The sequence below is a fragment of the Oncorhynchus clarkii genome, chromosome 5, assembly GCF_045791955.1.
Source record: "Oncorhynchus clarkii lewisi isolate Uvic-CL-2024 chromosome 5, UVic_Ocla_1.0, whole genome shotgun sequence".
NCBI classification, from domain to species: Eukaryota; Metazoa; Chordata; class Actinopteri; order Salmoniformes; family Salmonidae; genus Oncorhynchus; species Oncorhynchus clarkii.
The window spans coordinates 89703008-89720344 of record NC_092151.1 but is presented as its reverse complement, the minus strand read 5'-3'; the positions used below and the strand labels follow the sequence as shown (position 1 = coordinate 89720344).

The 17337-nt window shown below is 45.6% G+C and overlaps 1 protein-coding gene across 15 annotated transcripts in view; it reads right to left on the bottom strand.

Annotated features, from left to right (window-relative positions):
- The window catches only part of LOC139409536 (disks large homolog 1-like), a 314749-nt gene extending 300486 nt beyond the window's left edge, over positions 1-14263 (bottom strand). For all 15 annotated transcript variants that reach the window (XM_071154818.1, XM_071154819.1, XM_071154821.1 and 12 more), the window contains exons 1-2: positions 13466-14263; positions 12900-13031 (exon numbers count right to left, since the gene is read on the bottom strand). In XM_071154818.1, the coding sequence (XP_071010919.1) occupies positions 12900-13031; positions 13466-13484 (151 nt within the window). In that variant the 5' untranslated portion in view covers positions 13485-14263. The remainder of the gene's footprint in view (positions 1-12899; positions 13032-13465) is intronic.
- Between the last annotated feature and the right edge of the window lie 3074 nt (positions 14264-17337).

Here is a 17337-nt window from a genome sequence, read left to right as displayed (position 1 = left end):
GGAGTTGTAGCAATGAGACAAGATAGTAGCTACTACAACAATTGGATACCATAAAATTGGGGAGAAAAAGGGGTAAAATTCAAAATAAATAAAAAATAAATAAAAATAAAAATAAAAAACGAGTCCAACTCACGAGGAACCTGTTACGCGAATGCAGTAAGAAGCCAAGGTAAGTTGCTAGCTAGCATTAAACTTAATCAATCATAATCACTAGTTATAACTACACATGGTTGATGATATTACTAGTTTATCTAGCGTGTCCTGTGTTGCATATAATCGATGCAATGCGCATTCACGAAAAAGGACTGTCGTTTATGGTTAGGTACACATTGGAGCAACATCAATGCCTTTCTTAAAATCAATAGACCTTTTAAACCTGCATATTTAGCTAAAAGAAATCCAGGTTAGCAGACCACAGTAACCAGGTGAAATTGTGTCACTTCTCTGGTGTTCATTGCACGTAGAGTCAGAGTACATGCAACAGTTTGGGCCGCCTGGCTAATTGCAAACTAATTTGCCAGAATTTTACGTAATTATGACATAACTTTGAAGGTTGTGCAATGTAACAGGAATATTTAGACTTAGGGATGTCACCCGTTAGATAAAATACAGAACGGTTCCATGTTTCACTGAAAGAATAAACGTCTTGTTTTCGAGATGATAGTTTCCGGATTCGACCATATTAATGACCTACGGCTCGTCTTTCTGTGTGTTATTACGTTATAATTAAGTCTATGATTTGATAGAGCAGTCTGACTGAGCGATGGTAGGCACCAGCAGGCTCATAAGCATTCATTCAAACAGCACTTTCGTGAGTTTTGCCAGCAGCTCTGCTGTTTATGACTTCAAGCCTATCAACCCCCGAGATTAGGCTGGTGTAACGATGTGATGTGAAATGGCCAGCTAGTTAGCGGGGTGCGCGCTAATAGCGTTTCAAACGTCACTCACTCTGAGCCTTGGAGTGGTTGTTTCCCTTGCTCTGCATGGGTAACGCTGCTTCGAGGGTGGCTGTTGTCGATGTGTTCCTGGTTCGAGCGCAGGTAGGAGCGAGGAGAGGGACGGAAGCTATACTGTTACACTGGCAATACTAAAGTGCCTATAAGAACATCCAATAGTCAAAGGTTCATGAAATACAAATGGTATAGAGAGAAATAGTCCTAGAATTCCTACAACCTCAAACTTACCTGGGAATATTGCTCTTCCATTACTCTTCCGGCGCCGACAGAGATGGCCGCCTCGCTTCGCGTTCCTAGGAAACTATGCAGTTTTTTGTTTTTTTACGTGTTATTTCTTACATTAGTACCCCAGGTCATCTTAGGTTTCATTACATACAGTCGAGAAGAACTACTGAATATAAGATCAGCATCAACTCACCATCAGTACGACCAAGAATATGTTTTTCGCGACGCGGATCCTGTGTTCTGCCTTACAAACAGGACAACGGAGTGGATCCTATGCAGCGACCCAAAAAAACGACTCCGAAAGAGAGGGAAACGAGGCGGTCTTCTGGTCAGACTCCGGAGACGGGCACAGCGCGCACCACTCCCTAGCATTCTTCTTGCCAATGTCCAGTCTCTTGACAACAAGGTTGATGAAATCCGAGCAAGGGTAGCATTCCAGAGGGACATCAGAGACTGTAACGTTCTTTGCTTCACGGAAACGTGGCTTACTGGAGAGACGCAATCCGAAGCGGTGCAGCCAACAGGTTTCTCCACGCATCGCGCAGACAGGAAAAAACATCTTTCTGGTAAAAAGAGGGGCGGGGGCGTATGCCTTATGACTAACGTGACATGGTGCGATGAAAGAAACATACAGGAACTCAAATCCTTCTGTTCACCTGATTTAGAATTCCTCACAATCAAATGTAGACCGCATTATCTACCAAGAGAATTCTCTTCGATTATAATCACAGCCGTATATATCCCCCCCCAAGCAGACACATCGATGGCTCTGAACGAACTTTATTTAACTCTCTGCAAACTGGAAACAATTTATCCGGAGGCTGCATTCATTGTAGCTGGGGATTTTAACAAGGCTAATCTGAAAACAAGACTCCCCAAATTTTATCAGCATATCGATTGCGCAACCAGGGGAGGAAAGACCTTGGACCATTGTTACTCTAACTTCCGCGACGCATATAAGGCCCTGCCCCGCCCCCCTTTCGGAAAAGCTGACCACGACTCCATTTTGTTGATCCCTGCCTACAGACAGAAACTAAAACAAGAGGCTCCCACGCTGAGGTCTGTCCAACGCTGGTCCGACCAAGCTGACTCCACACTCCAAGACTGCTTCCATCACGTGGACTGGGAGATGTTTCGTATTGCGTCAGATAACAACATTGACGAATACGCTGATTCGGTGTGCGAGTTCATTAGAACGTGCGTTGAAGATGTCGTTCCCATAGCAACGATTAAAACATTCCCTAACCAGAAACCGTGGATTGATGGCAGCATTCGTGTGAAACTGAAAGCGCGAACCACTGCTTTTAATCAGGGCAAGGTGTCTGGTAAAATGACCGAATACAAACAGTGCAGCTATTCCCTCCGCAAGGCTATCAAACAAGCTAAGCGCCAGTACAGAGACAAAGTAGAATCTCAATTCAACGGCTCAGACACAAGAGGCATGTGGCAGGGTCTACAGTCAATCACGGACTACAGGAAGAAACCCAGCCCAGTCACGGACCAGGATGTCTTGCTCCCAGGCAGACTAAATAACTTTTTTGCCCGCTTTGAGGACAATACAGTGCCACTGACACGGCCTGCAACGAAAACATGCGGTCTCTCCTTCACTGCAGCCGAGGTGAGTAAGACATTTAAACGTGTTAACCCTCGCAAGGCTGCAGGCCCAGATGGCATCCCCAGCCGCGCCCTCAGAGCATGCGCAGACCAGCTGGCCGGTGTGTTTACGGACATATTCAATCAATCCCTATACCAGTCTGCTGTTCCCACATGCTTCAAGAGGGCCACCATTGTTCCTGTTCCCAAGAAAGCTAAGGTAACTGAGCTAAATGACTACCGCCCCGTAGCACTCACATCCGTCATCATGAAGTGCTTTGAGAGACTAGTCAAGGACCATATCACCTCCACCCTACCTGACACCCTAGACCCACTCCAATTTGCTTACCGCCCAAATAGGTCCACAGACGATGCAATCTCAACCACACTGCACACTGCCCTAACCCATCTGGACAAGAGGAATACCTATGTGAGAATGCTGTTCATCGACTACAGCTCGGCATTCAACACCATAGTACCCTCCAAGCTCGTCATCAAGCTCGAGACCCTGGGTCTCGACCCCGCCCTGTGCAACTGGGTACTGGACTTCCTGACGGGCCGCCCCCAGGTGGTGAGGGTAGGCAACAACATCTCCTCCCCGCTGATCCTCAACACTGGGGCCCCACAAGGTTGCGTTCTGAGCCCTCTCCTGTACTCCCTGTTCACCCACGACTGCGTGGCCACGCACGCCTCCAACTCAATCATCAAGTTTGCGGACGACACAACAGTGGTAGGCTTGATTACCAACAACGATGAGACGGCCTACAGGGAGGAGGTGAGGGCCCTCGGAGTGTGGTGTCAGGAAAACAACCTCACACTCAACGTCAACAAAACTAAGGAGATGATTGTGGACTTCAGGAAACAGCAGAGGGAACACCCCCCTATCCACATCGATGGAACAGTAGTGGAGAGGGTAGCAAGTTTTAAGTTCCTCGGCATACACATCACAGACAAACTGAATTGGTCCACTCACACAGACAGCATCGTGAAGAAGGCGCAGCAGCGCCTCTTCAACCTCAGGAGGCTGAAGAAATTTGGCTTGTCACCAAAAGCACTCACAAACTTCTACAGATGCACAATCGAGAGCATCCTGGCGGGCTGTATCACCGCCTGGTATGGCAACTGCACCGCCCTCAACCGTAAGGCTCTCCAGAGGGTAGTGAGGTCTGCACAACGCATCACCGGGGGCAAACTACCTGCCCTCCAGGACACCTACACCACCCGATGTCACAGGAAGGCCATAAAGATCATCAAGGACATCAACCACCCGAGCCACTGCCTGTTCACCCCGCTATCATCCAGAAGGCGAGGTCAGTACAGGTGCATCAAAGCTGGGACCGAGAGACTGAAAAACAGCTTCTATCTCAAGGCCATCAGACTGTTAAACAGCCACCACTAACACTGAGTGGCTGCTGCCAACACACTGACACTGACTCAACTCCAGCCACTTTAATAATGGGAATTGATGGGAAATGATGTAAATATATCACTAGCCACTTTAAACAATGCTACCTTATATAAATGTTACTTACCCTACATTATTCATCTCATACGCATACGTATATACTGTACTCTATATCATCGACGGTATCCTTATGTAATACATGTATCACTAGCCACTTTATACTATACTATGCCACTTTGTTTACATACTCATCTCATTTGTACATACTGTACCCGATACCATCTACTGTATCTTGCCTATGCTGCTCTGTACCATCACTCATTCATATATCCTTATGTACATATTCTTTATCCCCTTACACTGTGTACAAGACAGTAGTTTTGGAATTGTTAGTTAGATTACTTGTTATTACTGCATTGTCGGAACTAGAAGCACAAGCATTTCGCTACACTCGCATTAACATCTGCTAACCATGTGTATGTGACAAATAAAATTTGATTTGATTTGATTTGATTTGAATATTGAAGACTCATGTTAAAAGCTTTCATTTGTTCTCATGTTCTGAGCAAGGAACTTAAACATTAGCTTTCTTACATGGCACATATTGCACTTTTACTTTCTTCTCCAACACGTTGTTCTTGCATTATTTAAACCAAATTGAAGATGTTGCATTATTTATTTGAGGCTAAATTGATTTTATTGATGTATTATATTAAGTTAAAATAAGTGTTCATTCAGTATTGTTGTAATTGTCATTATTACAAATACATTCTAAAATTCGACCGATTAAATCGGTATCGGCTTTTTTGTCCTCCAGTAATCGGTATCGGCGTTAAAAAATCATAAATCGGTCGACCTCTAATCTGGACCCTCTTTAAAATTATCCGCCACAATTGTTGCAACCCCTATTACTAGCCTGTTCAACCTCTCTTTCGTATCATCTGAGATCCCTAAAGATTGGAAAGCTGCTGCGGTCATCCCCCTCTTCGAAGGGGGAGACACTCTAGACCCAAACTGTTACAGACCTATATCTATCCTGCCCTGCCTTTCTAAAGTCTTCGAGAGCCAAGTTAACAAACAGATCACTGACCATTCCAAATCCCACCGTACCTTCTCCGCTATGCAATCTGGTTTCCAAGCTGGTCATTGGTGCACCTCAGCCACGCTCAAGGTCCTAAACGATATCATAACCGCCATCAATAAAAGACAGTACTGTGCAGCCGTCTTCCTCGACCTGGCCAAGGATTGACTCTGTCAATCACCGCATTCTTATAGGCAGACTCAACCGCCTTGGTTTCTCAAATGACTGCCTCGCCTGGTTCACCTACTACTTCTCAGATAGAGTTCAGTGTATCAAATCGAAGGGCCTGTTGTCCGGACTTCTGCCAGTCTCTACGGGGGTGCCACAGGGTTCAATTCTCGGGCCGACTCCGGACGATTCTCTGTCTATATCAATGATGTCGCTCTTGCTGCTGGTGATTCTCTGATCCACCTCTACGCAGACTCCACCATTCTGTAAAATTCTGGCCCTTCTTTGGACACTGTGTTAACAAACCTCCAGACGAGCTTCAATGCCATACAACATTCCTTCTGTGGACTCCAACTGCTCTTAAATGCAAGTTAAACTAAATGCATGTAAAACTAAATGCATGCTCTTCAACCAATCGCTGCCCACACCCGCCTGCCCGACTAGCATCACTACTCTCTCTGGACGTTTCTGACTTTGAATACAGTGGGGAAAAAAAGTATTTAGTCAGCACCAATTGTGCAAGTTCTCCCACTTAAAAAGATGAGGCCTGTAATTTTCATCATAGGTACACTTCAAGTACGACAGACAAAATGAGAAAAAAAAAATCCTGAAAATTACATTGTAGGATTTTTAATGAATTTATTTGCAAATTATGGTGGAAAATAATTATTTGGTCAATAACAAAAGTTTATCTCAATACTTTGTTATATACCCTTTGTTGGCAATGACAGAGGTCAAACGTTTTCTGTAAGTCTTCACAAGGTTCACACACACTGTTGCTGGTATTTTGCCCCATTCCTCCATGCAGAACTCCTCTAGAGCAGCGATGTTTTGGGGTTGTTGCTGGGCAACACGGACTTTCAACTCCCTCCAAAGATTTTCTATGGGGTTGAGATCTGGAGACTGGCTAGGCCACTCCAGGAACTTGAAATGCTTCTTACAAAGCCACTCCTTCATTGCCCGGGCGGTGTGTTTGGGATCATTGTCATGCTGAAAGACCCATCCACGTTTCATCTTAAATGCCCTTGATGATGGAAGGAGGTTTTCACTCAAAATCTCACGATACATGGCCCCATTCATTCTTTCCTTTACACGGATCAGTCGTCCTGGTCCCTTTGCAGAAAAACAGCCACAAAGCACGATGTTTCCACCCCCATGCTTCACAGTAGGTATGGTGTTCTTTGGATGCAACTCAGCATTCTTGTCCTCCAAACACGACGAGTTGAGTTTCTACCAAAAAGTTATATTTTGGTTTTATCTGAGCATATGACATTCTCCCAATCTTCTTCTGGATCATCCAAATGCTCTCTAGCAAACGTCAGACAGGCCTGGACATGTACTGGCTTAAGCAGGGGGACACGTCTGGCACTGCAGGATTTGAGTCCCTGGCGGCGTAGTGTGTTACAGATGGTAGGCTTTGTTACTTTGGTCCCAGCTCTCTGCAGGTCATTCACTAGGTCCCCCCGTGTGGTTCTGGGATTTTTGCTCACCGTTCTTGTGATCATTTTGACCCCACGGGGTGAGATCTTGCGTGGAGCCCTAGATTGAGGGAGATTATCAGTGGTCTTGTATGTCTTCCATTTCCTAATGGATTTCTTCAAACCAAGCTGCTTACCTATTGCAGATTCAGTCTTCCCAGCCTGGTGCAGGTCTACAATTTTGTTTCTGGTGTCCTTTGACAGCTCTTTGGTCTTGGCCATAGTGGAGTTTGGAGTGTGACTGTTTGAGGTTGTGGACAGGTGTCTTTTATACTGATAACAAGTTCAAACAGGTGCCATTAATACAGGTTACGAGTGGAGGACAGAGGAGCCTCTTAAAGAAGAAGTTACAGGTCTGTGAGAGCCAGAAATCTTGCTTGTTTGTAGGTGACCAAATACTTATTTTCCACCATAATTTGCAAATAAATTCATTAAAAATCCTACTATGTGATTTTCTGGATTTTTTTCTCCTCATTTTGTCTGTCATAGTTGAAGTGTACTGATGATGAAAATTACAGGCCTCTCATCTTTTTAAGTGAGAGAACTTGCACAATTGGTGGCTGACTAAATACTTTTTTGCCCCACTGTATGTGGACAACTACAAATACCTAGGTGTCTGGTTAGACTGTAAACTCTCCTTCCAGACTCACATTAAGCATCTCCAATCCAAAATTACATCTCGAATCGGCTTCCTATTTCACAACAAAGCCTCTTTCACATATGCTGCCAAACATACCCTCGTAAAACTGACTATCCTACCGATCCTCGACAATGTCATTTACTAAATAGCGTCCAACACTCTACTCAGCAAACTGGATATAGTCTATCACAGTGCCATCTGTTTTGTCACAAGGCCCAATATGGCTCAGTATGGTGACCAGTGAGCTCAGATAAGGGGGGACTTTACCTACCAGAGACGTATTGGTTGACTTGGAGCCAGTGGGTTTGGCATACAGGTCGCAGTGGTGGGTATCTGAGGTCACTATCCACCACTGCGACCTGTACTCTCTCGCTGGCTGGCCCTCGCTTCATATTCGTCGCCAAACCCACTGGCTCCAGGTCATCTATAAGTCTTTGCTAGGTAAAACCCCGCCTTATCTGAGCTCACTGGTCACCATAGCAACACCCATCCGCAGTACGCACTCCAGCAGGTATATTTCACTGGTCATCCCCAAAGCCAACTCCTCCTTTGGCCGCCTTTCCTTCCAGTCCTCTGCTGCCAGTGACTGGAACAAATTGCAAAAATCACTGATGCTGGAGACATATCTCCCTCACTAACTTTAAGCATCAGCTGTCAGAGCAGCTTACCGATCATTACACCCTTACACAGCCCATCTGTAAATAGCACACCCAACTACCTCATCCCCATATTGTTATTTATCTTCTTCCTCTTTTGCACCCCAGTATCTCTACTTGCACATCATCTGCACACCTATCACTCCAGTGTTAATGCTAAATTGTAATTATTTCACCACTATGGCCTATTTATTGCCTTACCTCCCTAATCTTACTACATTTACACACACTGTATATAGATTTTTTCTATTGTGTTATTTACTGTACGTTTGTTTATCCCATGTGTAACTCTGTGTTGTTTTTGTCGCACTGCTATGCTTTATCTTAGCCAGTTGTAAATGAGAACTTGTTCTCAACTAGCCTACCTGGTTAAATAAAAGTTGTTGTTTTTTATGTTTAATTTTTTTTTTTTTTTTATTGCCAATACCCAAAACGTCAAAATCAAGACGCAGTTTCTATTAGACCAAAGACACACTGAAGATAGTTGGCCTTCCTGTCTGCTGTATTCACCTTGCACCATTGAAGACTGCCTGACACTATATATAGGATAGACTGCTATAGGAAATAATTAGAGCAGGATACCCTGGTGTGGCATAATGGGTCCTGGGTGGAGCTCTATACAGCTCTCTGACATACAGGGGGAGGAGGAGAAAGGGTAGAGGAGGATGAAACAAATTAGACTTTTTATCAGGTTTCAAAGCATGCCATGAATGAAATTCATCACCTTGGGTGTGTCTATGCAATTCAGATTCAACTGTATCCTCCCTTCTCAAACACAATTCAGCAAACACACACACACACACACAATCTCTATCCAGGTGGTTTGATACAGCTGCACAAGCCCTAACAATATAAGCAGCTGTAAAAAGTTTTTGAATGTGTATCGAGTGCAGTAGCCACAGTCATATTCGTCCAAGTAAAACAGACCTGGGTTACTATTCAACTAAAAACCAGCATCCTCTACTTCTGCACTGTGATCAGGTCCAATAAGAGTTGGATAACGCTGCCAGTCTACATCTTGAAAAATGACACACACACAAACACACACACACACACACTCCTCTGAAGACTGCTCTCTGACCAGCAAGTAAATCAGGAGGGATTACCAGCAGTAGCATCGGAGTAATCATGTCAGTGGACGGATTACACGCCTGACTCTTATCATACATATCTTGCTTTTTCATCAGCAACCAACAGGACCCAAAAGTAGGGAGGGAGGAGTGAACGAGAGGGTCAGAGGCGGTGTGTGTATGCGTGTGTGTGTGTGTGCGTAGTAGATTACTGTATGTCTGTGTATAATTCAGCAGTCAGTCATGTGTGTATAATGCCTGAACCTGTGTAACCATGCAAGGGTCAAGAAATATTCTGTGTGACCTGATCAAAGAATAAAACACTGGGGTTGGGAGACAGGGGGAGAGGGAGAGAGAGAGAGAGAGAGAGACAGGGGAAGAGAGAGAGAGAGAGACAGGGGAAGAGAGAGAGAGAGAGACAGGGGAAGAGAGAGAGAGAGAGAGACAGGGGAAGAGAGAGAGAGAGAGAGACAGGGGAAGAGAGAGAGAGAGAGACAGGGGAAGAGAGAGAGAGAGAGACAGGGGAAGAGAGAGAGAGAGAGACAGGGGAAGAGAGAGAGAGAGACAGGGGAAGAGAGAGAGAGAGACAGGGGGAGAGAGAGAGAGAGACAGGGGGAGAGAGAGAGAGAGACAGGGGGAGAGAGAGAGAGAGACAGGGGAAGAGAGAGAGAGAGACAGGGGAAGAGAGAGAGACACGGGGAGAGAGAGAGACACGGGGAGAGAGAGACACGGGGAGAGAGACAAAGAGACAGAGACACAGGGAGAGAGACACAGGGAGAGAGAGAGAGACAGGGGAAGAGAGAGAGACAGGGGAAGAGAGAGAGACACGGGGAGAGAGACAAAGAGACAGAGACACAGGGAGAGAGACACAGGGAGAGAGAGAGACGGGGAGAGAGAGACGGGGAGAGAGAGAGAGAGAGAGACAGGGGGAGAGAGAGAGAGAGAGAGACAGGGGGAGAGAGAGAGACGGGGGAGAGAGAGACAGGGGAGAGACAGGGGGAGAGAGAGAGACAGGGGAGAGACAGGGGGAGAGAGAGAGACGGGGAAGAGACAGGGGGAGAGAGAGAGACGGGGGAGAGACAGGGGGAGAGAGAGAGACACAGGGGGAGAGACAGGGGGAGAGAGAGAGACACAGGGGGAGAGAGGGGGAGAGAGAGAGACACAGGGGGAGAGAGGGGGAGAGAGAGAGACACAGGGGGAGAGAGAGGGGGAGAGAGAGAGACACAGGGGGAGAGAGAGACATAGAGACACAGGGGGAGAGAGAGACATAGAGACACGGGGGAGAGAGAGACAAAGAGACAGGGGGAGAGACCGAGAGAGACAGGGGGAGAGACCGAGAGAGACAGGGGGAGAGACCGAGAGAGACAGGGGGAGAGACCGAGAGAGACAGGGGGAGAGACCGAGAGCGACAGGGGGAGAGACCGAGAGCGACAGGGGGAGAGACCGAGAGAGACAGGGGGAGAGACCGAGAGAGACAGGGGGAGAGACCGAGAGGGAGAGGGGGAGAGACCGAGAGGGAGAGACAGGAGGAGAGACAGGGGGAGAGACAGGAGGAGAGACAGGGGGAGAGACAGGAGGAGAGACAGGGGGAGAGACAGGAGGAGAGATAGGAGGAGAGACAGGGGGAGAGACAGGAGGAGAGACAGGGGGACAGACAGGAGGAGAGACAGGGGGACAGACAGAGAGGCAGGGGGAGAGACAGAGAGACAGGGGGAGAGACAGAGAGGCAGGGGGAGAGAGAGAGAGGCAGGGGGAGAGAGAGAGAGGCAGGGGGAGAGAGAGAGAGGCAGGGGGAGAGAGAGAGAGAGGCAGGGGGAGAGAGAGAGAGAGGCAGGGGGAGAGAGAAAGAGGCAGGGGGAGAGACAGGGGGAGAGACAGGGGGAGAGACAGAAAGACAGGGGGAGAGAGAAAGACAGGAGGAGAGACAGAGAGAGAGACAGAGAGAGAGACAGGTGTAGAGACAGGGGGAGAGACAGGGGGAGAGACAGGGGGAGAGACAGGGGGAGAGACAGGGGGAGAGGCAGAGAGACCAGCTAATGAGATTAAAGAAACACATACAGGAGGACAATGAGAAGTGGTTAGCCAATCAACAACCATTCCTCTTCAATTACACCAGTGAATGCAAGGGTTTCAATCCGTAAGAGTTACTGTAGGGGTGGCGGTGGCCCTAGGGGTGGGCTGGTGGAAAGGAATCAAATGAGTTCGCCCAACTGTCCGGACTGGAAGTTCTATCACAAAAACAACAAGAAAGTGTCTTCCCAGAGTTGACAGGGTTGTTAATGGTATCTTTCATCCTGGAACAACTGATATTAAGCACCGGATCACAGCATCTTCTCTAGGGTGACGGACATCTACGGAACCTTTCACTCAAAGAAATGGAACACGAGTACTACCGTGATCAAATGTGACCATTCTTCAACTTTTGTTGGGAGGACCAACCCCCCCCCCCCCCAACAAAAAAACAAACAGAGTAAAGCAACAGCCAGTATCTGCCTCGTGAGCAGCCGGGTATCTTCCAGACCTTCGATCTAAAGGGCACATTAGAGGAGATGTTGTTACTAAGTCCAACCATCTACAGTACAACACACACCCTCTTTATTGGCTACTGTGACAGATTATAGCAGACGACTCTCAACCTGTGTAGGCCTGTATTCAATCAAAACAGTAAAACAAAATACTGGCGCGACTCAACTCAACGATTTACGATGGGACTTGAGCAGCGACTAGAGTGGGTGGCCTGCGGCTCTGACGTCACATAAAATGACGTTTTTATCAAAAAAACGACTGATTTCAGCACACAAGCCCGCAATTACACAGAACAATGTTTTGTTTGATTCTTTGGGTGTTGAAATCAGCTGTAAAAACAAATAATTATACTAGCCTTATACTGCAATGCAGGGCCTATAAAAGGGGGGACATAGCCAACACACACACACACACAGTTTAAAAACAGAGATGTAACTCAAGACATTCGAGACAGGTTCTTGGTAGGAGGCCAGGCACCCGAAAACCACCACTTCTGGGTCAATACTACAATAAGGAGAGGAGGGGCACGCCAGAATGAACAACACATTGGGAATTCCTGCTCTGTAGCGTTGCCGTGGCGTTGCCGTGGTGTCAAAGCTTATAGGACAAGACTTTACACCACGCAGCCCTCATGCCAAGCAGTCAGTAGGTTACTTTGGGAACAAGAAAGTTATTACAAGTCAGTAAACTAAAAGACAGCCCCCAGAAAACAATGACTGAATCGTAGCGATAGGAAACTAAACTAATTCAGTTTGAAATGAGTTAGTGGTATAGTAGTTACTATGTCATTACAGTTATGAAACCTAGAGAAGGCACAGGATAACTTGAAATTATTCAAATTAAAACAGATTTATAATGACCATTCTGTTGGAATTAAGTGACTGTCTTCCTTGCTGGGTAAAACACTTCAACTCCAGCATGTTGAGATCAGTGTGCTCCGGGTAGGGGAGAGGCAGGTTCCGGGTAAAAACAGAAAAACCTGTTTGCGTTGCTCAAGCAGGTTAGGCAGGTGACCATACAGGGGAAAAGTAGAGGAAGTCGACTGATTTGACAGACTTTGTGAACAGATTAGGCCTGGGTTTGAATGAAGGGGTATCATACCTATCAAGGCTTGGAAGAGGTTGCTCTGAAAGATGTTGATGAGTCTTTCTAATGACTGTCTGAGTTGTCTGTCTTCTGTCTGTCCAAGTTTCGTCTTGTATTCCTCCATGAGCAGTAAAGCTCTTTGAGCATCTGTAAACAAAACATATCAACAACCAACAAGGCAATGAGTGAATAAATGGCAACTACATTGATACATAATCAAATTTAAAGCAACAGGATTGATATAGGTTATGGGATTGATATAGGTTATGGGATATCAACAGACTGGCTAAGGGTTTCATATTCGGTGACTGAGAGACAGTCAGGTGGCAGAATGCATTGGCAACAACTCACGTGTAATATGCAACATATGTGGCTCTGTCTATCGCTATATTTGTTGCACGATATCAGTTGATGTGGCAACACATGAGGTGGCAAAAAATATGTATATATTCGTCTGCATTGGCCTGCTGTAGTTTGCTTTAGCTTGCTACAGCTATTGACATTCTGTAGCATATCGCTTTCATAGCAGGCTGCCATTACATGTGATATCTTTCAGAAAACAGACGAATCGGGATTCTCACCTTTCTTTCGTATAGGCATGACAGCTCCCAAGTGCAGCAGGAAAAGTAGACGCAGGCACTGTTTCGTGCAGGCTAATGTTTGGTGTAGTAGCCTACACTCCCTTGCTTCAGATATCCTTTGCTACAGTTGCCAGAGGGGCAGAGCCAGGAGTTTACACCGTTTTAGCATGAACAGAAACTAGTCTCTTCTCTCCTCAAAAAACGCAATGTGCGCTATAGCTCCCGCCCGTTCAATAGACTACAAAAGGCACCGTTTTTTCTTACTGGACTATAAACATGCAATGAATACGATTTTTTTTGGTAGATTAAAGGCTATTCAGATGACCCGCCGTGAATGCCAATGTGACCAGCTTGTATCCCTGGCAGGGCTAACTGACAGGGTTCATTTAGGTTAGTGCCAGTAGAGACAGCGCAGGATTCCCGACACCAGTTTCCCACTAACAGCTATGTGAAACACTACTGCCGTATGTCACGTTCGTATCTCCAATCAATTCTCATACACTAAACATAAACAAACCGGTTCTCAGCAAGCCCAGCTCTGTACGGTGCAATTCATTGAGCAGCCTGAAAATCTGAGAACATGTGCAGTTCAAAGTGGCAGAAGAAACTGCGAGTAACGAATCCCAAAGTTCAGTCTGTGCATTTAGGGAGTAAATCCTCTTTTTTGTTTCTGAGTGCTGAATTATTCGTTTCCCGCTCTCAAGCTTTTATCTATCTCGGTCCGGCAATATTTCCACAAGTCAAAGTTCCCTTGCTCGGCGCTCTCCCCTCCTCCTTCTTTCCACCAATGTATCAGGAATTCCAAACTTTCCTCCAAAATGGCGTCCGAAGTGTGGAATCGGATCACATGATCAACCTCTCGCCACCCAATGGTGTCGGTAGGTTACAGAGGAGCTGAGCTCGAAGAGTTTATTACAACAACAAAAACTTTAAACTGCTTTCAAAGGTCACTTTACATTGACTGGTCTCAAACCTATGAATACATACATGGTGTTGGCTCAGGGTTTTACAGTGTTTTTCTGAAGAGTGTCATTGTAGCCATAACATTGTTGCATAGACTAACAAAAGTTACATTGAAGCACACACAGGTTTTACAACTGTATTACTATGTACATTTTTTCATTTGTTAATGTTCAAATAGAAATATTTGCATAGAGAGAATTGTAAAAACAGGGTGTTTGATGAGATTGTGTTGTTGTGTTTGTCGCACTGCTTTGCTTTATCTTGGCCAGGTCGCAGTTGTAAATGACAACTTGTTCTCAACTGGCCTACCTGGTCAAATAAAGTTGAAATTAAATAAGATAAAGATTAAACTATAGAGGACAGGCAATGAATTGGAAGATTACACCCCTGACATGTCAGATTGATGGTAATAATCCCAATACCTGGTTAAAGTGTGAGGACTTCACCAGTTCAGTGCCATGGGAACGTATTGAATATTGTCCACGACACTACACACACTGTGTGTGCTACACACACATAATCAATATAGAGCTGCCATGCTCATCCTGCCTTAGCCGCCAAGACCACAGTCAGATGGGTTAGTTCTATTGGCACCTGGTTAGTGCACCTGGATTTGGTATGCAGAGTTGCCAGTCTGATCCCTGACAAATCCAACTATCCCCAAGCATCAATTACCTTTTCCATACATAGCACAGATGCTGTCAGTCTGTATTCATTCCTTCATTCATTTACTTATTTTTTTTAATGTTTGTGAGTGTTTGAAACTTTTGTTTGCTGTAAATGAAAGTTTATTATTATTTGTATTATTATTTCATTGTTATTATATGACAATAGTTGTCATATGATTCATAAATATTTATAACAAAAATAGTGGAAATTCTTGAAAACGAGATGGTGCATCTCAAGAGATTTCATCCTGGAAAATGTCTAATAAATACATGAATGAATGAATTCATCCATTTACAGTCACTGCTTACTGTTTATACCAAGGACTCCATTTTATCAGAGAACCTGCTGTCGTTCACCACCATTAGAAACAGGTCCATATTCCCTACAGATTTATGGTCTAGATCTGAGAGTCTCCCTCCCTCCCCCCTCCCTCCCGCCCCGTCCGTTTCTCGCATTGTCATGCTAAACTGACTCATTGTGCACCGGTTAGCAGCGCTCTATTTGGTGTTGTCTCAGATTTATATTCCTGGTGTCTGTCATCTATATACTCACACAAACTCTGGCCTGGCTGGTTCTCTGTATGGTATGGTATGATATAAATAACCCTGGCCTGTCTGTTCCTGATGCTGCACTCGCTCACATTTACACAGACCAGCTAGCAGCAGCACTGTGGCCCAGATTAGACAGCAGTGAGGAATGGAAAGGAGGGAAGGAGAGGAGGGGGGAGGGGAGGGGAGGAGAAGAAAGGAGAGGAGAAAGAAGAGAGGGGGAGGGAGGGAGGGAAGGAAGAGGAGAGCAGAGAAGAGGAGGGAGGGAAGAGGAGAGAGGATGAGAGGTGAGAGGAGAGAAGAGGAGGGGGGAAGAGGAAAGGAGGGGAGGAGAGAAGAGGAGAAGAGGGGAGGAAAGAGGAGTGGAGGAGAGGGAGGGAAGAGGAGGGGAGCGAGGGGGAGAGGAGGGGAGGGAAAGGGGAGCGAAGAGGGGAGAAGGGGAGAGGGAGAGAAGAGGAGGAGAGAGGTAAGGATGAGGAGAGAGGAGGAAAAGGAGGAAAGGAGGAGAGGAGACAAGGGAAGGAAGAGGCAAGGAGAGAGGAGACAATGGCAGGAAGAGGCAAGGAGAGAGGAGAGTAGGAGAGGAGACAAGGGAGGGAAGAGGCAAGGACCGAGGAGAGTAGGAGAGGAGACAAGGGAGGGAAGAAGAAGGAGAGAGGAGAGGAGACAAGAGAGGTGAGAGGCAAGGAGAGGATGTTATTTTCAGGTAGTCATGTTTTATGAATGGTTCCTTGCTCTCTGTATGTTTACTAGAGGTTCTGCAGAGGAGAATATCTCTTAGACATATTTTTGTAGCAAGGTTGGAAAGGTTCACCAAAGGATTTGAGATTCAGCATGAAAATAATAAATAATGGTTCATTCATTTCTAAAATTTATTTTAAATTTCAGTTGAATTCCATTTATTTCGTTGAAGAAAATTGAGCTGATCTGAATCTTTCACTCTGTAACAAATCTCATTTCTGTTTTTAAAGATGATACTGTTATTACACCGCAACGAGCTATTTCATATATTGCTTGAATTTAGTAGAATTTACATCATTATACATATTTCACTGGAGGTAGATGTCAATTATCAGAGCATAAAACATATTTAGGTTTCACTACTGGCACTGGACTCCAGTGTTAAAACGGTGAGTAACCCAGATGGGTATACTGTGTACAGTAGCTTTGTGTTTCTATAAAAGAGGACTATATGGTAACTTCATTCCTCCTTTGGAGGAAGGACACACACACACACACACACACACACACACACAAGCACGCGCCACACACACACACTCAATCATACACACATGCACATACATAAACAGTGTTACTGTACACATTGTCAATGAAATGACTGTTACTCAGTCAAATGTCATGGATATTGGTGTTGCTGACCTTGTGGGATTGTAATTGATTGTTACCAAGAGTGCATGATTGATTGATTGATTTGGTGGCTTTGTGGCCAATTGTCCCTCCCCCCGCTCTATTTATCTGTCCCTCCCCCTCTCTATCTATCAATCAATCTATCCACCTCTCTATCTCTGATTGGAGCATATGTACAGTAATTGTAAGTTAGTGGCTTGTTATGTTATGTCTATTTCAGGCATCCTTTCTAACAATAACCAAATGGCACTGGCCACAGCTTAGGCCCTAGGCTCCATAGCTCTATAGTGTGAGGGACTTACTTGTAATCTGATCTAGTCAAGC